The sequence below is a fragment of the Loxodonta africana genome, chromosome 18 (assembly GCF_030014295.1).
Source record: "Loxodonta africana isolate mLoxAfr1 chromosome 18, mLoxAfr1.hap2, whole genome shotgun sequence".
NCBI lineage: Eukaryota > Metazoa > Chordata > Mammalia > Proboscidea > Elephantidae > Loxodonta > Loxodonta africana.
The window spans coordinates 16895932-16917863 of NC_087359.1; the positions used below are offsets into that span (position 1 = coordinate 16895932).

General features: G+C 42.0%; 1 protein-coding gene across 2 annotated transcripts in view; it reads left to right on the plus strand.

Annotated features, from left to right (window-relative positions):
- Nucleotides 1-21932, plus strand: part of SRP68 (signal recognition particle 68) — a 44368-nt gene that overhangs the window by 9028 nt on the left and 13408 nt on the right. For both annotated transcript variants that reach the window (XM_003417249.4, XM_064270714.1), the window contains 6 exons: nt 2484-2597; nt 4377-4572; nt 5346-5428; nt 6267-6376; nt 6793-6875; nt 10816-10956. In XM_003417249.4, coding sequence (XP_003417297.1) covers nt 2484-2597; nt 4377-4572; nt 5346-5428; nt 6267-6376; nt 6793-6875; nt 10816-10956 — 727 coding nt within the window. The remainder of the gene's footprint in view (nt 1-2483; nt 2598-4376; nt 4573-5345; nt 5429-6266; nt 6377-6792; nt 6876-10815; nt 10957-21932) is intronic.

The window sequence follows — 21932 nt, forward strand, 5'->3', positions numbered from 1 at the left end:
GCAGGAGAGAATGAAGAAAACCAAAGACACAAGGGAAAGACTAGTCCACTACCACAGCCTTCACCAGACTGAATCCAGCACAACTAGATGGTGCCTGGCTATCACCACTGACTGCCCTGACGAGGATCACAATAGAGGGTCCTAGACAGAGCTGAAGAAAAATGTAGAACAAAATTCTAACTCAAAAAAAAAAAGGCCAGACTCACTGGTCTCACAGAGACCGGAGAAACCCCAAGAGTATGGTTTCTATACTCCCTTTTAACTCAGCACTGAAGTCACTCCTGAGGTTCACTCTTCAGCCAAAGATTAGACAGGCCTATAAAACAAAGAATAACATATGTAGTTCAACTACGTATATGAGACTAAATGGGCACACCAGCCCAGGGTCAAGGACAAGAAGACAGGAGAGGACAGGAAAGCCAGACGAATGGAAATGGGGAACCCAGGGCCGAGAAGGGAAGAGTGTTGACATGTTGCGGGTTGGCAACCAATGTCACAAAACAATATGTGTATTTATTTTTTAATGAGAAACTGATTTGCTCTGTAAAGTGTCACCTAAAGCACAGCTTAAAAAAGAAAAAAAATGACAGCCTAGGAAACCCTATAGGACAGTTCTACTCTGCCTGTAGAACCACTATGAGTTGGAACTGACTTGACAGCACCCAGCAACAACAGTATAGAAGTAGACTGTTGGTTCAGGGTGTATGAACATTTTTATTCTTGATCTTGATAAATGCATCCATATCGCCAGAAAAGTTTGCCAGTTTATACTTGTGTCCATGTATGCACATCCCGCTTGATTTTTATGTAAAAAGGTAAGCGATGATTAAAGGTCATACTAGGAATCGAGGGAGAAAATCTGGTTCATCAATTCAACCCATTGTACTGTTGCTTCTTTTTAATAACCTATGCCCTGGTAGCTTTAAGACGGAGATGCTGAAGCATCATTTAAGCATCTTCTGATTGTAAAGGGTCTACTGTATCATTTTGATTTAAGGGTTGGTAAAATCTCATCAAGGATTTCATTTTACTTGGATCCACCATCAGCACCCATGGAAGCAGCAGTCGAGAAGTCAAACAGCATATTTCATTGGGCACATCTGCTGCAAAAGACCTCCTTAAAGTGTTAAAAAGCAAAGATGTCACCTCGAAGACTAAGGTGCACCTGGCCCAAGCCATGGTGTTTTCAGTCGGCTCATATGCATGCAAAAGCTGGATGATAATAAGGAGGACCGAAGAATTGACGCCTTTGGATTACAGTGTTGGCGAAGAATACTGAGTATACCATGGACTGCCAAAAGAACGAACAAATCTGTCTTGGAAAAAGTGCAACCAGAGTGCCCCTTGGAAGCAAGGATGGTGAGACTATGTCTCAAATATTTTGGACATGTTATCAGGAGGGATCAGTCCCTGGACAAGGACATCATGCTTGGTAAAGTAGAGGGTCAGTGAAACAGAGGAAGACCCTCAGCAAGATCAGTTGACACAGTGGCTGCAACAGTGGGCTCAAGTGTAATGATTGTGAGGATGGCGCAGGACAGGACCGTGTTTCATTCCGTTGCACATAGGGTTGCTATGAGTCAGAACTGACTTGACGGCTCTGACAACAACAATCGGAAACCATGGTGGCGTAGTGGTTAAGTGCTACAGCTGCTGACCAAAAGGTCAGCAGTTCAAATCCACCATATGCTCCTTGGAAACTCAATGGGGCGGTTCTACTCTGTCCTATAGGGTCGCTATGAGTCGGAATCAACTCGATGGCAACAGGGTTTTTTTTAAACAACGACCACACAATCTTATATGTACTTATTACTCTCGTTTAGTCAAAATACATTTATCGAACATGCGTGTGCTTGACTCTGCTAAAGCTCTGGGGGAAATTTAAAAACCACATCATACCTGCACTACAGAGTTTATCCTCTTGAGGGGCCAGATACGTGTGAACATAACCGTGACGCGGTGTGCTGTAATAGAGCTGCAGGAGCACAGCCCAGGGAGGCAGCTCCCAAGAGGTGATGTTTGCAGGCTTCCTGGTGATAGCCTAATTGCTTTTCCTTCAGATATGCTTGTAGGTCCTTTCTCCTTTACGATGTCTCTTCGCCTTCTTTACTTCCACGAGAACCTGACTCTTTCAGGGCCCAGCTACAGGTTTTTAGAAGAAAAGACTGACTACGCCTGTCATTCCCATCCAATTTGACATTGGCCTTGTTTTTTCGGGTTGTCATTTTGTCTGCATGATCCTCCCCAGCTAGAGTGTGAATTGCTTGAGAGTGGGTACTGTGTCCTGCATCTCTTTGTTTCTGTAATACCAGTCATTGCCCTGCATGTTTCAGTTGTTCAGTAAATGTTGGCAAGATGATGTGTGGTATGTATAGTAACCATACGTGGAAGACCCCAAACCTTTGACCTTGCCTTATTACAGAATTTACTATTCAAAACACTGTCAGCATGGTTGAATGATTTTTGTTTGTGCTTTCTCGTAGGGGCTACTGTTCCCGTAGACAAAGACGTCTCCGCAAAACACTCAACTTCAAGATGGGGAATAGACACAAATTCACAGGGAAGAAAGTAACTGAGGACCTTCTGACTGATAACAGGTATTGACCGTCTCAATGCGAGGTGCTAATAACTGAATTTACTAATGCATTTATTGAACACTTCCAAGGCAGCAGACGTTGTGCCTAACTCTTTAACTATCTCATGTGATTCTTTTAGGAACTCTGTGGAATGAGCATTTTTATTGTTCCTGGCTTATAAGATGAGGAAATTTTGAGTCAAAAAGATTTAGTAACTTGTTGAAGATCAGTAATGATATGGTAAATACTAAAGTCAGTGATTAGAACCTAATCAGTTAAGGTAAGGTTCTAGCATGTAAATTTCAAGGTCTAAGTGCTTAAATCAAGCTCTTAAATCCTATGTGAAATCTAGCTGTTCCTAAGAGTTCCGTATTTTAGTGCAGATTACAGCAGTGTTTCACATTTGCTGAAGGATTAACCTGTCAAGCAGCATGTATTGAAAGTCTCAAGGTTAATTCCTTAAACTGTGGCCTGCAAGCCAAATTGGCTCTCTTAACATCTATTTTTATAAATAAAGTTTTATTGGAACACAGCCACGCCCATTCGTTTAGCAGTGTTCATGCTGCTTTTGTGCTACTGTGGCAAAGTAGTTGTAGCTGTGTAGCCTGCAAAGCCTAAAATATTTACTACTGGGCTCTTAGAAAAAATTCGCTGCTCCCTGGTCGAGTGTGTGGCCAGGGCTGACAAGACTCCATATTGAATATAAAAGAGGTAGGAGGCCAAGCTCTTGAACCATGTTGACTGTGGTCTTGCTGGTCAACATGTAAAACCAGGAAACACTATAAGATAACGAAAGTGCCACATTGTGTGTCATTTACTCTTAAGAATTCTGAAGTCTTGGAAGGGAGGGCTTAGCTCAGTGTACTTGACTGGGAAGCCCGGAAGCCTGCCTGGAGGAGGCTGGACTTGGTGGATCGGTGAGAGGAAAGGACATTCTGTGTCAGGGGAAAGCACTTACGATGGTTTCTGGATGCAGCCCAGGAACTGTAGAACTCTGGATAGGTGGATGTTGAGGAAACTGACCTGGTTCGTGGAGGCACAGCCAGGAGCCAAGCGTGGGGATGCTGATGGAAAGTAGCAGGTGATGCTTCTTAAGTTCCGATGAGATGAACTTAGGAAGCATCAGAAACTAAAAGATCTGGGCTCTCTTTTGATAGAGAGATATTTTATTTTGTAGAGGCAAGGTAAAGCTGAAATTTAAGGAAAATTAAATATGTAGATTAAAGAACGACTCACCAGGATAATAATAAAAACAGAGTAACTAACTCTTACTGAGCCCTCAGCAAGTGCCAGGCTCTGTTCTAAGATGTTACATGTACGTTAGATGCGGAGAGCAAGGCACAGAAAGATCAGCACTTTGCCTGGAGTCTCAGAGCCAGTAAGTGATGGTAGGAAGAGTAGAACCCAGGCATTCTTGTTCTAGAGCCCTCCCTCTTACATTGCAACCACTCCCTCTTAAGAGTTTGGTTTCTAACTGAGTTGGGATGATGGAGGTGTTGATGTGCGCCCCTCCAGGCCTCTGATAAAATTTGGAAGGAGTATGTCAAGAGTCTGAGTTTGCCGAGTTTGAGGTGGTAGCAGACTTTTCAATGAGTAGGTGGTGAGAAATCAGGTAGAGAGTGAGTTGGGATCAGTCACGGCTGAGACTGTGAGAAGAGCCGTTTCTGAGGGAGGAGTGAGAGGGAAAGTGTAGAGAAACGTTGAGAGGCCGAAGATTGCTCCTCAGAGAATGTGTTTGAGTCTCATATTCCTGGCCTTTGATGTTCAGCTCTCCCGTTCTTGTCTCTCTGTGTGGTCTAGATACCTGCTGTTGGTTCTGATGGATGCCGAGAGAGCCTGGGGCTATGCCATGCAGCTCAAACAGGAAGCCAATACCGAGCCCCGGAAACGGTTTCACTTGTTGTCTCGTCTCCGCAAAGCCGTGAAGCATGCGGAGGAACTGGAACGCTTGTGTGAGAGCAGTCGGGTGGATGCCAAGACCAAGCTGGAGGCTCAGGCTAGTGTCTTACACCCAGCTTTGCTGTACTGTGGGGCTTAGAGACTCTGTTCTGACTTAAACAGAACAGAGTTTCTTACATTATAAATTGATATTCAGGAGAAGGAAAAAAAACTTCAGATCTTATTTTTAAAAGGCGAAGTTGATACCTCTTGCTTTTGTCTTTGAGCTCTTGGTTTTTCATAATTAGCTGTAGCTTTTCAAGAAAGGTCGTGCATCTTTTAATGTGTAGATGGGAAACCTGCATCTTATACGAGTCCACAAGATAAAGAAAGCAGTTACTTTATTGAATTTTTTAAAAAGACATGAGGATAATGTCCTCCAGGTTCACTCATGAGATGTTTTGTAACATGGATGGAATTGGAGGATATTGTACTGAGCAAAGTGAGTCAGTCACAAAGGTACAAGTATCGTATGAGACCACTGTTAGAAAGAAACAAGAAAAGGTTTACATCAGGGGGCAAAAAAAGAGAGAGATGATGATGTATTGCAATTTTATGTACAACTGTAGATTCTTATAGCCAAGAAGCTGGTTTTTAAGTGAAGAAAACAACTTTTGTTTATTTTGAAGTTCTCTTCTGGAAAGTGAACTGAATTACAACACATTACCTGTGTATCGCATCTTATTGGTCAGATAAGTTTTTAACTTTAAAAATCAGCCTGGATATGTCGATACCCTTGATAGCAGAGTTAGAAGCAAGTAGCAGAATAGTGAGCCGCAGTGCTGGCCCCGTAACTTTGAAGCCGTTTCTATCTTCTCCGTCACTTTACAGGCTTACACAGCTTACCTCGCAGGAATGCTGCGTTTTGAACATCAGGAATGGAAAGCTGCTATTGAGGCTTTTAACAAATGCAAGTAAGTTCTCTTGTCGTAAATCTGTTGGTTGGTTTTGATTATCGATCATCAGATTCAGGATGCTAGTAAGCTAATGGCTTATGCCTGTGAAAGATAGAACAGTTCCTCTCGTTCTTAGAACATACTGCTTAGTCATCTAGTGAGGCTGTAACAGAAATACCACAAGTGGGGGGCTTTAGCAAACAGAAATTTACTTTCTCACAGTTCAGGAGGTTAGAAGTCTGAATTCAGGGCTCTAGGGGAAGGCTCTCTGTTGGCTCTTGGGGAGGATGCTTGTTCCTTGTTTTCTTAGTGATCTTCATGTGGTCTGGCATCTATCTTTTCCCGTCTTCTCTCACTGGCTTGGTTAATCTCTTATATCTCAAAAGAGATTGAGTTAAGGTACACCTTACGCTAATACCATCTTATTAATGTAGCAAAGAAAACCCCTGCCCAAATATGATTATAACCATAAAAAAAAAAAAAAATAGGTATAAAAAAATAAAAAACCATTGCTGTCAAGTTGATTCCAACCCCTAGTGACCCTATAGGACAAAGCAGAACTGCCCCATAGGGTTTCCAAGGAGTGGCTAGTAGATTCGAACCGCCAGCCTCTTGGTTAGCAGCCGAGCTCTTAACCACTGTGCTGCCAGGGCTCCACCACAGGTATAGGGGTTGGGATTTAGAACACGTTTTTTTTTGTGGGAGGGGCACAGCTCAGTCCATTACACATACCAGTCGTGGTAGTTGGTAAAAGAGCTTCAAAGGGCTGAATTTTGTTTTTAGCCACAATGTCCCTCGTGAGTGTATTTTTTTCAAAATAAGGCTGCTGTGAAACCTGCGGTTTCTCTCCTCACAGAACCATCTATGAGAAGCTGGCCAGCGCGTTCACCGAAGAGCAGGCTGTGCTGTACAATCAGCGTGTGGAGGAGATTTCACCCAACATCCGCTACTGTGCTTACAACATCGGTGAGCAGGGACCCAGGCTCCCACTTGACTTGAGGATTGGCACATGGCTCAGGGGTAGCTCAGTCTCAGCAAGCCTGGAGAATTTATTTAACTTTCTTCCCCTTCCCTTGTATCCACGTTTGGTGTGGGTTTTTATGGCAAACATGTGACTATCAAAGTCAGCCCTGCTCAAAGTTATAGAAGGCAGTTGATTTGTTTGCATTCCTTCCTGCCATCTCCTGTACTTCCCAAGAGCAGTCTTGTTTTTCTCCAGTCAAGTTCACTCTTTGTAAAAGTACTTGTTTTCAGAGACTAAATCATAGCACTGTATTCATTTAAATGTATTTGTGGAGAGGGACGAGCTCCTGTAAGTCTCAGTTGAACCTAGTACTTCTGGAGAGAACAGACCCTTGAAGATCTCTCTCTCTGTCTCTCAGGGGACCAGTCAGCCATCAGTGAACTAATGCAGATGAGACTGAGATCCGGAGGTACTGAGGGTCTGCTCGCGGAAAAATTGGAGGTAATCTAGTATGTACATTTTTGTGACAAGTCTTTTACTGGGTTTTGAAAACGTTATTGTTGTCATTAGGTGCCATCAAGTCGGTTCCGACTCCTAGTGACCCTGTATGTACAACAGGACAAAACACTGCGTGGTCCTGCGCCATCCTCACAATCATTGCCATGTTTGAGCCCATTTTTTCAGCCACTGTTGTCAGTCCATCTTCTTGAGGATCTTCATCTTCTGCTGACCCTCTACTTTACCAAGCATGATGTCTTTGTTTGGGGACTGGTCCCTCCTGATAATATCCCCAAAGTACAGGAGATGAAGTCTCACCATCCCTGCTTCCAAGGGGCATTCTGGCTGTAATTCTCCTGAGACGGACTTGTTCGTTCTTCTGCTAGTCCATCCTATGTTCAATATTCTTCATCAACACCATAGTTCAAAGGCATCAGTTCTTCTTTGGTCTTCCTTCTCTGTTGTCCGGCTTTTGCGTGCATGTGAAGCGATTGGAAATACCATGGCTTAGGTCAGGCGCACCTTAGCCCCCAAAGCAACATCTTTGCTTTTTAAACACTTGAAGAGGTATTTTGCCACAGATTTGCTCAATGCAATATGTTGTTTGATTTCATGACTGCTGTTACTGTGGGCATTGATTATGGAGCCACGATTATGGTGTTAATTAGGGAAGTAACAGCTTATACTTCAGGTTCGGGAATGCTCAGGATGCAGTTCTTCCATCAGAATAGGCTCTTCTCAGCCTTGCCCACAGGCACGCCTCTCTCTGGCCCCTTCAGCCTCTGCCCTGCTTGGGCAAGTGTTACAGAGCTCTTTTAGCTCTGCTGATAAGTGCCCAGAGGCACCCTACTCTGCCAGTAAGCCTCGGCCCAAAGACGCTAAGCTTTCTTGCTTTGTGGGCTGGGAAACTCACTTTACCATCTCCTGCTGGTCTGGCTCAGCTGCCTCTGCTATTGCCATTACTCTGCCGCTGCTGCTGCTGCTGCTGCTTGCTGTCCCTTGCTGTCTTTGGTGGTACAGCTCTCTCTCTGTCTCCTGGGTCTGGGAGGGTCTCAGGGCAGGGATCCTAGGTTCAAAGGATGTGCTCCACTCCTGTCTCTTCTTGGTGGTAGTCAGTTCGCCCCTTTGCTCTGGGATTGACTTCTCTTTTAAGCCTAGCAGAGTGGCAAAACTAACCAATCCCCTTGTTAGGGTTCTGTACACCTTATTTGTATGGTCCCATCCCCACAACGGTGCCGTGCATCTTATTTACATTATTAGCAAGCTATCTAATCCCAAAATTCATAGTTATCTAGTGCTGCTGTAATAGAAATACCACAGGTGGATGACTTAACAAACAAATGTATTCCCTTACACTTTAGGGAGGCTGGGAGTCTGAATTCAGGGCACCAGCTCTAGGGGAAAGCTTTCTCTCTCTTATCGGTCCTAGGGGACGGTCCTTGTCTCCTTTCAACATCTGTGGTAGGCCTGGCATCCCTTGGAGATCTCCATGTGTCTTGGCATCAATCTTCCCCTAGGTCTAGGAGGTTCTCAGCACAGGGACCCTGAGTCCAAAGGACATTCTCTATTCCTGGCTCTTCTTTCTTGGTAGTACAGAGGTACCAGGTCCTTCTTCCTAGTCTGTCTTAGTCTGGAAGTTCCGCTGAAATCTGTCTACCATTATTGACCCTGCTGGTATTTGAAATACTGGTGGCATAGCTTCCAGCATCATAAAAACACGCAAGCCACCACAGTATAACAAACTGACAGACAAGTGGCGTGTTCAACTTTTTTACCTCATTACATTTATCTAAGCAAGTAGTGTAGGTTCATTATAGAAAAAATAGGAAATATAGAAAATTGGGAGAAAAATCCAATCATGTGTTCTCCTGCCACTTAAGAGGTAACGCAATCAGTGTGATAACTATCTTGCAGACTTTTCTGTGGATAGAAAAAAGGCATATTTTTAAAATATCTCAGTTTACACTGTTAAGTAACCTGCTTCTGAATTTTAATATCATTGCATTTTTTCCATTTCGGTAAATATATTTCCACACCGTTGTCTTTCCATGGCTGCGCGGTACTCCTTTGTTTGGGAGTCTTTGTTAGATTTAACCACTTCAGTATTATTGATTGTTTAAGTAGTAAACAGGGTTACCATGAGCCCCCTGCCCCCAGGTTTTGCACACATTCTTACTTCATTAGAGAAAATTCTTATAAGCGGAATAGTGTGTTTTGGAAGCTTCTGATACATATTGACAAATGTCTTTAAGTAAGTTTCTATGTTACATATTTACTTGCAGCCTACACAGATGTGGGTGCCACCTCACAGTCTTACCTAGCCATGACATGGCTCTTTTTAACCTTCTACTGTACTTCTGACATTTGAGTTTCCATAAAAACTAAGGTAAATGATATGAAGTAGGAAATTAAAGTAAACATAAATTTGCATATACCCTACTTTATAATGTATGATACATTGGTTATAGAAAATAAAGGTTCAGTATATGTATGTCAGGAGCCCTGGCGGCACAGTGATTAAAGTACTTGGCTGTTAACCAAGAGGTCAGGAGTTCGAATCCACCAGCTGCTCCATGGGAGAAAGATGTGGCAGTCTGCTTCTGTAAAGATTTACAGCTTTGGAAACCCTATAGGGCAGTTCTGCTCTGTCCTATAGGGTTCTTATGAATTGGAATCGACTCCGTGGCAGTGTGTTTTTTTTTTTTTTGAAGGTACGTATATATAGGTTTATGCACGTGTGCAGTGAAACCTGTGAGAGCCAGAGCTCGACGGGACTGCCTTGTTTTTCTGGGTCTCACAAGTTTTCTGCCTTTGACAGGGTGCAGTCTTAGCACTTTTCTGTCATTCTATTAGGGGAAAATATTTGCGTTTTCCTTCTCTGACAGGTTTCCACCTTACATAGATTCTGGCTTTCACAGATTTTACTATATGTCTATGTACATCTGTATATATGCATCCATGTGATTGTGTGCACATATATTCGTGTATATAATAAAGCGCATAGGGAACACAGAGAAGGATACCTATTAGACATAACCAGACATCTCACAGGATTGGATTTCTGGGTTTGAAAGATTGGGACCATAGTCTCGTGGGACATCTTGGTCAATTGGCATAATATAGTTCAGAAAGTTATGTCCTACATACTAGTTTGGTGAGTAGTATCTGGGGTCTTAAAAGCTTGAGAGCAGCTGTCTAAGCTCCAACGATTGGTCTTTACTCGGAGCAAAAGAGAAAGAAGGAAACCAAAGACTCAAAGAAGAAACCAGTCTGCAGGACAGTCTACGCGAACCACAGCCTTATCTACCTTGAGACTAGGAGAACTAGATGGTGCTTGGGTACTATCACGAACCATTCTAGTCAGGGCTATAATAGATGGACCCCGACAGAATGGGGGAAAAATGTGGAACAGAACCTCAAATTCCTTAAGAAAAAAACAAAAAAACAGGCCTACTGGACTGGATGAGACTGAAGGACTCCCCAAGACTATTGCCCTGAGATACTCTTTAAACTTTGTAGCTAAGTAAGAAATTGCCTCAAAAAATAATGAATATTATCCGTAAATACTGTACTCCTTTAAAAAAAAGTCACCTATGTGAGACCAAACAGTCAACAATGACTTTAAGACAAAGATGAGAATGTGGGGCGGGGGGGTGGGGAGGCGGGGGGTCGGGGGTCAGGGGACTAGATTAATGGAAACGGAACAGCCAGAAGGCAAGTCATGAGAATGCTCATGCATTGCAAGAATGTAACCAATGTCACTGAACGGCTTGTGTAGAAATTGTTGAATGAGAACCTAAGCTGCTGTGTAAACCTTCACCAAAGTCACAATAAAATATTATTAAAAAGAAAAGAAAGGGACAAATAGTAGGTTCCAGTTGTTTTCATCTGCTGTCACTTATACCCAAAGTTAAAGCTTTGATTTTTTAAAACTACTTTGCAGGCGCTTATCTCTCAGACTCGAGCCAAACAGGCAGCTACCATGAGCGAAGTGGCGTGGAGAGGGAGAACGGTCCCAGTGAAGATCGACAAAGTGCGGATCTTCTTGCTGGGGCTGGCTGACAACGAAGCAGCCATCACCCAGGTGAGGCGGAGTGCCCACTGCAGTCTCCTCTGCAGGAAGCTGCTTCTCCTCATGTCTTAAGATGTAGGGGTTTGTGGGGGCACATTTCTTACAAAACAAAAAATTATCTTAATGCTGTTTGGAATTTGATTACAGTCTGAAGATGCACCCTCTTGAGTAAAATTATTTTGAAAACTGAGTTTATAGGGGAGTTCTTACGTTTGGAGGGCAAAGAAATTGTCAATAACAGTTGTCAACATAAGGACGAGATCAATAAGGCTGTTTGAAGTGAGGGCTCAGATTGGGCCCAGTAGGTGGTGCAGCAGCTTAGTGATTAGGTCTCTGGTGTTTGTCTGACCTCTTGTCCTGGCCTTCTAGCCTTGAAGGACCCACCTCTTGTACCTGAGCCCTTTCAGGAGAGCCTAGCTAAACCAGAATGTCTTGTTTTAGGTATGGGATATATGTGATGTTCATGCAAAGCTGTACCACTTGACGTGACTTACTAACCTGATTGCTACCTATTTGTGAATGTGGGCAACCAGACGAGTCCCAACGGATGGGGGATTTGGTGACGTTGGTTCACATGAAACAGACAGTGATTGGGCACTTTCTAGAGCTCCTTCTCCATCTGAGGTGAAACAAAAAAAAACCAAACCTGTTGCCATCGAGTCGATTCCGACTCATAGTGACCTTATAGAACAGAGTAGAACTGCTGCATACGGTTTCCAAGGAACCCCTGGTGGATGCTAACTGCCGACCTTTTGGTTGGCAGCCATAGCTCTCATTTACTACATCACCAGGGTTTCCATCTGAGGTGAAGGACATCTTAAAAAATTCGACTGCTAGTTGTGTCCACTGCCTCCCCAAGGGCCAATGGTGTTTCATAGAATTCCCAGTAAGCTGTGGGCCCCTGAGTAATGTGTGTACATGTGTGCTTTTTCAGTTGAGCTGATGAGTTGTGTTAAGTGTCTGTACTTTTCAGTGATTTGTTCCAAAATGGTTAATCTGTGTTGGGGACAGCTTTCAACAACTGAAGAATTGATTAGTGCCCTAGTCTTGTGTTGCATATTGGATGCCCCCCTCCCCCCATTTCCCTTTGATTTGCTTTAAGAACAGAAGACCACAATATCAGTTCCTTAAACTAAAAGACTCGGTAACTTTTTCTGAGCGCATCTCATCGGCACTGCTGTGTGACAGTACCTCCCCTGGACTGGGGTTCTCGGAGCAGCCTTTCAGGTTTTGTGATTGGGTCAGTATTTTGGTTCTGTTCTAAAATGCTGTGTGCTTCGAGGAGAGAACCACCACAGTTTCCTGTGAGGCATTAGTGACAACGGAGCAGGAATTCTGGTTGGAGCAGGGCTGGGGGAGAGGGCCATGGGGACAAAGTGAGTGGGGGGCTCCTTACGGAATAAGAGGCAGAGTTGTACCAGATAAAAGACAAGAAAAACTATCATTTATTAAGTAATTTTGAAGGGTGATTCATGCTTACAGTTTAGAAAACAAAGTTTTTAAAGAATCTAGCTATATTCTTACTTGAGTCTCATATATCTTCGCATAAAAGAATGCATTCCTTTTCGTCTTTTTTATATTCATTAGAGGTTTTTATGTATTTTTAATATTTTTTACCTGTTAGAATTAATACTTGATACAGTTTTGTGTCCTGTTTTTATTAACATGTTGTAATGATTGATTAACATGTAAGGATTTTTCATGTTATTACATATTCATTTCGTAAATATTTTAACACCTGCTAGTCACCTGTTCCGTTCTGTTGTACTTAGGGTTGCCGTTGAGTTGGAACCGACTCGACGGCACCAACAACAGTCACCTGAACAGAGATACCACAGAGATGAATGAGGAGAGTAGTTATCCTGTGTCCCAGATACACTGCTTAATGATTTGTGTTTTATGTTTTTAAACCTATGGGGTGAGTGCTATCCCATTTTACACATGGGGAAACTGGACTTAGAGTGACGTGTAACTTATGCTCAGTCATACACCTAATGGAGGACCAAGCCCGTTTTTTGTTTTTTTTTTAATTGTGCTTTAACTGAAAGTTTACAAATCAAGTCAGTCTCTCATACAAAAATTTTTATACACCTTGCTATGTGCTCCTAGTTGCCCTCACCCTGAGACAGCATACTCCTTTTCTCCACCCTGTATTCCCCATGTCCATTCTGCCAGCTTCTGTCTCCCTCTGCCCTCTCATCTCACCTCCAAACAGGAGCTGCCCACATAGTGTCATATGTCTGCTTGAGCCAAGAAGCTCACTCCTAACCAGTATCATTTTCTAGCCCATAAAAAAAAAAAAAAATTAAAAAAAAAAAAAATCCCATAGTCCAGTGCAATCCCTGTCTGAAGAGTTGGCTTTGGGAATGGTTCCCGTCTTGGGCTAACAGAAGGTCTGGGGACCATGACCTCTGGGGTCCTTCTAGTCTCAGACCATTAAGTCTGCTCTTTTCACAAGAATTTGAGGTCTGTATCCCGCTGCTCTCCTGCTCCGTCAGGAATTCTCTGTTGTGTCCCCTGTCAGGACAGTCATCGGTTGTAGCCAGGCACCATCTAGTTCCTCTGGTCTCAGGCTGAGGGAGTCTCTGGTTTATGTGGCCCTTTCTGTCTCTTGGGCTCAGATTTACCTTGTGTCCTTGGTGTTCTTCATTCTCCTTTGCTCCAGGTGGGTTGAGACCAATTGAAGCATCTTAGATGGGCACTTGCTAGCGTTTAAGACCCCAGACGCAACTCACCAAAGTGGGATGCAGAATGTTTTCTTAATAGATTTTATTATGTCAGTTGTCCTGGGTGTCCCCTGAAACCATGGTCCCCAAACCCCTGCCCCTGCTGCTCTGGCCTTCGAAGCATTCAGTTTACTTAGGAAACTTCTTTGCTTTTAGTTTAGTCCAGTTGTGCTGACGCCACCTGTATTGTGTGTTGTCTTTCCCTTCACCTAAAATAATTCTTATCTACTATGTAATTAGTGATAGCCCCCTCCCTCCCTCCCTCCCTCCCTCCGTCCCTCCCCTCTCTTATAACCATCAGATATTTTCTTCTCTGTTTAAACTACTTCTCGAGTTCTTATAATAGTGATCGTATACAATATTTGTCCTTTTGCAACTGACTAATTTCACTCAGCATAATGCCTTCTAGATTCCACCACGTTAAGAAATGTTTCATGGATTCATCATTATTCTTTTTCGATGCATAGTAGTCTGTTGTATGCATATACCATAATTTATCCATTTATCCGTTGTTGGGCATCTTGGTTGCTTCCATCTTTTTGCAGTTTTAAACAGTGCTGCAGTGAACATGGGTGTGCATATATCTGTTTGTGTAAAGGCTCTTAATTCTCTAGGATATATTCCAAGGAGTGGAATTGCTGGATAGTATGGTAGTTCTATTTCTAGTTTTTTAAGGAAGTGCCAAATCGATTTCCAAAGTGGTTGTACCATTTTACATTCCCACCAGCAGTGTATAAGTGTTTCCAGTCTCTCCACAACCTCTCTAACATTTATTGTTTTGTGTTGTTGGATTAATGCCAGCCTTGTTGGAGCGAGATGGAATCTCATTGTAGTTTTGATTTGCATTTCTCTAATGGCTAATGATCATGAGCATTTCCTCATGTATCTGTTAGCTACCTGAATGTCTTCTTTAGTGAAGTGCTTTCTCATATCCTTTGCCCGTTTTTTAATTGGGTTATTTCTCTTTTTGTAGTTGAGTTTTTGCAGTATTGTGTAGATTTTAGAGATCAGACGCTGACTGGAAAAATGTTATAGCTAAAAACTTTTTCCCAGTCTGTAGGTAATCTTCTTACTCTTTTGGTGAAGTCTTTGGGTGAGCATAGGTGTTTGATTTTTAGGAGCTCCCAGTAATCTAGTTTCTCTTCTGCATTGTTAGTAATGTTTTGTATACTGTTTATGCTATGTATTAGGGCTCCTAGCATTGTCTCTATTTTTTCTTCCATGTTCTTTATCGTTTTAGAGTCTATATATAGGTCTTTGATCCATTTTGAGTTAGTTTTTGTGCATGGTGTGAGGTATGGGTCTTGTTTCATTTTTTTGCAGATGGATATCCAGTTATGGCAGCACCATTTGTTAAACAGACTATCTTTTCTCCAGTTAACTGACTTTGGGCCTTTGTCAAATAGCAGCTGCTCATATGTGGATGGATTTATGTCTGGATTCTCAATTCCGTTCCATTGGTCTGTGTATCTGTTGTTGTACCAGTACCGATCTGTTTTGACTACTGTGACGGTATAATAGATTCTAAAATCAGATAGAGGGAGGCTTCCCACTTTGTTCTTCTTTTTCAGTAATCCTTTACTTATCCGGGGTCACTTTCCCTTCCATATGAATTTGGTGATTTGTTTCTCCATCTCATTAAAAAGTGTCGTTGGAATTTGAATTGGAATTGCATTTTATCTATACATCGCTTTTGCTAGGATAGACATTTTACAATGTTAAGTCTTCCTATTCGTGAGCAAGGTATGTTTTTCCACTTATATAGGTCTCTTTTGATTTCTTGCAGTAGTGTCTTGTAGTTTTTTTGTATAGGTCTTTTACACTCTGGTAAGATTTATTCCTAAGTATTTTATCTTCTTGGGGGCTACTGTAAATGGTATCGAATTGGTGATTTCCTCCTCGATGTTCTTTTTGTTGGTGTAGAAGAATCCAACAGATTTTTTTATGTTTATCTTGTATCCTGATACTCTGCTGAACTATTAGTTTCAGTAGTTTTCTTGAGGATTCTTTAGGGTTTTCTGTGTATAAGATCATGTCCTCTGCAAATAGAGATACTTTCAGTTCTTCCTTGCCAGTCTGGGTGCTCTTTATTTCTTTGTCTAGCCTAATTGCTCTGACTAGGACTTCCAGCACAATGTTGAATAAGAGCGGTGATAAAGGGCATCTTTGTCTGGCTCCCAATCTCAATGCTTTCAGACTCTCTCCATTTAGGATGGTGTTGGCTGTTGGCTTTGTGTAGATGCCCTTTATTATGTTGAGGAATTTTCCTTCTATTCCTGTTTTTCTGAGAGTTTTTATCATGAATGGGTGTTGGACTTTGTCAAATGCCTTTTCTGTATCCATTGATAAAATCACGTGGTTCTTGTCTTTTGCTTTATTTGTATTATGGATTACATTAATTGTTTTTCTAATGTGGAACCATCCCGGCATACCTGGTATAAATCCCACTTGGTCATGGTGAGTTACATTTTTGATATGTTGTTGAATTCTATTGGCTAGAATTTTGTTGAGGATTTTTGCATCTACATTCATGAGGGATATAGGTCTGTAATTTTCTTTTTTTGTGGTGTCTTTACCTAGTTTTGGCATCTGGGATGTGCTGGCGTCATAGAATGAGTTTGGGAGTATTCCGTCATTTTCTATGCTCTGAAATACCTTGAGTAGTAGTTTGATAGAACTCTGTAGTGAAGCCATCCGGACCAGGGCTTTTTTCTGTTGGGAGTTTTTTGATTACCTTTTCAATCTCTTCTTTTGTAGTTGGTCTCTTTAGTTGTTCTACCTCTGTTTGTGTTAGTTTAGGTACGTAGTGTGTTTCTAAGAATTGATCCATTTCTTCTAGGTTTTCAGATTTGTTAGAGGACAATTTTTCATAGTAACCTGATATGATTCTTTTAATTTCAGTTGGGTCTGGGTTGTAATATCGCCCATCTCATTTCTTATTCGGGTTATTTGCTTCCTCTCCTGTTTTTCTTTGGTCAGTTTGGCCAATGGTTTATCAATTTGGTTAATTTTTTCAAAGAACCAGCTTTTGGTCTTGTTAACTCTTTCAATTATTTTCCTGTTTTCTGTTTCATTTAATTCTGCTCTAATTTTTATTATTTGCTTTCTTCTGGTGCCTGAGGGTTTCTTTTGTTGCTACTCTTAAAATTCTTTTCCTTTGGTTTTGGCAAGGTTGATTATAATATGTCTGGGTGACTTTCCTTTAAAATCTGCCTTATGTGGAGTTCGATGAGCATCTTGGATAGGTATCTTCTCATCTTTCACGATATCAGGGGAGTTTTTTGCCAACAAATCTTCAACAATTCTCTTTGTATTTTCTATTGTGCCTCTTCTGGTACTCCCGTCACTCGTAGGTTATTTCTCTTGGTAGAGTCCCACATGATTCCTAAGGTTTCTTCATTTTTTTTTAATTCTTTTATCTGATTTTTCTTCAAATATATTGGTGCCAAGTGCTTTATCTTCAAGCTTACCAATTTTGCTTTCCACTTGCTCAATTCTGCTCCTCTGACTTTCTGTTGAGTTGTCTAATTCTGTAATTTTATTGTTAATCTTCTGAATTTCTGATTGCTGTCTTTGTATGGATTCTTGCAGCTTATTAAATTTTTCATTATGTTCTTGAATAACCTTTTTAATTTCTTTAACTACTTTGTGTGTTCCTTGGCTTGTTCTGCATATTGCCTGATCTCCTTCCTAATCTCGTTCTTGATGTCTTGAAGAGTTCTGTGTATTAATCTTTTGAATTCTGCATCTGGTAATTCCAGGAAGGCACCTTCATCCAGAAGATCCGTTGATTGTTTCGAGAGCTTGTTGAAGTTATCATGGCCTGTTTCTTTATGTGACTTGATATTGATTGTTGTCTCTGAGCCATCTGTAAGTTATTGTATTAGTTTATGTTTGCTTACTGTATTCTAGCACCTTGCTTTGTTTAGTTTTGATATGCCCAAATGGGTTGCTCGAGTGAGTTAACTTGATTATTTACACCTTTGGAGCTCTGACGTCCTGTCCCTGGATTGCTAGAGCTGTTATCAGGTCTGTCAGTCTAGGAGTCCATTCACTTTTCTTGTATGAATTCAGCTCAGGAGTCCAGGTAGCTGATCATCAGGTGTGTGGTACAGGCTCTGTCCTACAGTCTTAGAGGGGCAGGGGTGATTGGTGTAGGTATCAGTATGTGGTTGCAGCAGGGGGTCATGCTTTGAACAAGGCAGGGGCTGAGAACCATCCCGAGTGTTTGTGAGGAAAGCGCATCCCTGTTGCCTAGAGCATACGGGTGGGTGGTTCTGCAGACGGACGATGGGCACCCAGTGCTTTTGGTTGTAAGGACTGGGAGGTACCAGTTATCCTTGGACCCCTGTCGCGGGTGGCTGGGTGACCTGAGTGGAGCCACCAGTACTTATGCCCCTGATGTGGGTAGGTAAGGATCCTGTTTAATAGGCAAAGCGGTGTCAAATATCAAACACCCACCTCTTCACCGCATAGCTGAAACAGTTGCAATCTGCCAACAAGGGCGTATTCTCCTGAAATAGGCCCACACAGGTCCATGCAGTGGGGAAAGGTATTCGAAGTCCACAGACCATTTATGCCTGGACAGGGGCTGCATCTGTCCTGAGCTTCCCCAGTTAGTGGAGCTGGCAAATTATCTTTTCCCCCAATTGTGAATTTATTCCTACTCCAAGGCTGGGAGGAAGGCTCAGGGTGCTCAACAGGGCCTTTCTCATGCCCAGGGAAATCAACAGCCACTGAAGCTGGCTTGGGGACTGGGGGCGTGGTAAAATATATGTAAGTATTTAGCCTTTGCCTGGAGTGTGGTTCTTCTCTGGTTCCGGAGGTGTGTGTAGGCTGTGTGGCCAGCTGCTTCTCCCTGAGGAAACTGTGGCCGAACGCTACTAACAGCCGCAGCCGCTCCCAGTAATGGTGCCTGAGGGATCCTGGCGATTCAGTTCCAGTAACTCCTCTCCACTTCTGAACCATCTCTCCCTCCCCCTGCCACTCAGCCCATTTTCTACCTTTGCCTTTGATGTTCAGAGCTCCTAGCTTGTTATAAATATAATCGTTTCACTTGTTTTTCTGGGTCTTTGTTGAAAGAGGGATCGCAGGAAGCATCTGGCTATTCCGTCATCTTGGCCCCGCCTCGAAACTTCTTTCCTTTTGAAAACCAAGCCCTTTTGACTCCAAAGTCCATGTTCCTTGAATTTTTCCACATTATCTCCTCAGAGTTGTCAGAAAGGCTGGTAATAGGATCATGGGACTGACTACATGCCATTTCACTTCTCAGAGTAAACGCACGCGCAGTGCTGTGCCCCTAGTAAAGACTAAATAAGCAGACCTGTAATTGAAACAACTGTTTAGTCCTTGCCAGGTGAATCATCTCTGATTCAGTTGGTGTGGTGGTGATGGTGGGGGGATTGTTTCCCAGGTGGGAGGAGAAGGAGTGGGGGGATGTTTTAACTGAACTTATGTTTCTCTTGCTTTGTATGCATAATTAGGGAATAAAGAGCTGTATGGAGGGAGGTCTTTTTGCCATATTCCCAAAATCATTCCGCTTGGGCTAGATTAGACCACATGAAGAAACCGTTTTCTAGCTGCTTGTGAAGCCATCGCTTTTACAGTTAAACACATCACTTCAATCATGTGATGACTAGTTGAGCTCTATGCACTGTTCTAGTGAATCACTCTCAAACTTGATTTTTATTTTAGTTGAAGGGTTGGTTTCTGGATCCCAGGTCATAGCCACCCTTCTAAAGGAGCTAAAGATTGAGTAAAACTTTGATATTGGCAAGAAAACACTGTGATATTATTTCAAATTTGAATAGGTAAAAAAGAAAATACTCATACTCAACCATCTCAGCACAACTGCTGCTAATTCTGTGTTCCCATCTTTAGTGTGCATGTCTGTGTAGTTGGAGTAAATATATTCTGTTTGACATCCATCTCTTACATACACAGATAATAGGAGGCACATACAGTTTTTAATGTCTTTTTAATCAAAGCTCGTCTGTTATTGGACATTTGCATTCCGTAGTTTTGAAAAAGCATTATAAATGATGATGTAGTGAATCTTTGCCTAGATGGATTTTCCACATTTTGGATTACTGCTACAGAATAGATTGCCTAAAGTGACAGTACTGGGTTGAGCCCTTTTCTGATACAAGTAAAGTTACCGTTTTACATTTACGTTTATGATATAAAAGATAATAGGAGATGAAACAAAATGTCTGCTAACCCTAGTAAGATTTTAGCATTAAAAAGATAAATATCTGGCCGCCTTCATTTTGATTGGCCGCCTCCTGCATAGGTCACGGGCATTCTTGTCACATTATTGATTGACCTGACATGCCCTTCAAGAACCATCAGCAAACGAATTACTACTGAGGTCTGGGATTTCTGGGAAATGGAGTCCTTTGTGTAGCTTCTGCATCCTAGGATGATGTCCTACACTTGGAACTTATAAAGTTGTTCTGCAGTTTAATATTTATTGAATTACACATTTGCTTCACTGGTATGATGAACAATACCACAAATTTGAGGGTTTTCTCATTAAAAAAAAAAGTTTAACTATCTGTTGTCCTATACCACACATATGCCAAAGCCTTAGATGTTATGTATAGCAGTGTAGGTGGCTAAATGTCTGTTGAATGAACCATGTGTCGTAAATATGGACAGTGCCTTTTGGCCATTTGAAGTTAATCTCAAGAAGAGCCACATTGCCCATTGGTACCACTGTCAGATCATTGGGCTGCATGTAACAGGCACCCTTGTCAGTTCTCTTTATTGTGTTGAGTTGTTCTCTGTTCTGGAAACCAAGAACTATGCCTTAAAGATATGGGGCCTTAATTTCAGTGTCTCTTAACCTAGCTCCACCATGCATCTCTCAGTTTGTCGTACTGTGGTGGCTGACATGTTGCTGTGATATTGGAAGCTATGCCACCTGTATTTTAAATACCAGCAGGTCACCCATAGAGGACAGGTTTCAGCTGAACTTACAGACTAAGACAGACTAAAATAGACTTTACACATTGAACACTAATTGACCAAAGACCAGACGAGTTGTTGGATGACATCAAGGACATCATACATGAAGAAAGCAAAAGGTCATTAAAAAGATAGGAAAGAAAGAAAAGATCAAAATGGATGTCAAAAGGACTCTAAAACTTGCTCTTGAACGTAGAGTAGCTAAAGTGAATGGAAGAAATGAGGAAGTAAAAGAATTGAACAAGAGATTTCAAAAGGCAGTTCTAGAAGACAAAGTAAATGTGCAGTGAAATGTGCAACAATGTGGAGTTAGAGAACCAAAACGGAAGGGCAGGCCCAGCATTTCTCAAGCTGAAAGAACTTACAAGCTTCAAGTTGCAATTTTGAAGGATTCTATGGGCAAAATGACAGAGGAAGTGTCAAAAGAAGATGGAAGGAATACACAGAGTCACTGTACCAAAAAGAATTGATCTATGTTCAGTCGTTTCAGGAGATAGCATATGATCAAGAACCCATGGCAGGCTTTGGTGAAAAACAAGGCTCCAGGAATTGATGGGATACCAATTGAGGTGTTTGAACAAACAGTTGCAGTGCTGTAAGTGCTTGCTCATTTGTGCCAAGAAATTTGGAAGACAGCTACCTGGCCACCCAACTGGAAGAGATCCATATTTGTGCCCACTTCAAAGAAAGGTGATTCAACAGAATGCATAACTTATCAAACAATATCATTAGTATCACATGTAAGTAAAATTTTGCTGAAGATAATCCAAAAACAGTTGCATCAACAAGGAACTGCCAGAAATTCAAGCCAAATTCAGAAGAGGACGTGGAATGAGGGATACCACTGCTGATGTAAGATGGATTTTGGCTGAAAGCAAAACAGAGAATACCAGAAAGATGTTTGTGTTTGTTTTATTTACTATGCAAAGGCATTCAACTGTTTGAATCAGAACAGATTATGGATAACGTTGCAAAGAATGGGAATTCTAGAACACTTAATTGTGGTCATGAGGAACCTGTACATAGACCAAGAGGCAATTGTTTGAATTGTTTGAATGGAACAAGGGGATACTGTGTGGTTTAAATCCAGGAACGGTGTGCATCATGGTTGTATCCTTTCATCATACTTAGTCTGTATACTGAGCAGATAACACTAGAAGCTGGACTATATGAAGAAGAATGGGGTATCAGATGTGCAGATAACACAACCTTGCTTGCTGAAAGCAAAGAGAACTTGAAGCACTTACTGATGAAGGCCAAAGACTACAGCCTTCAGTATGGATTACGTCTCAA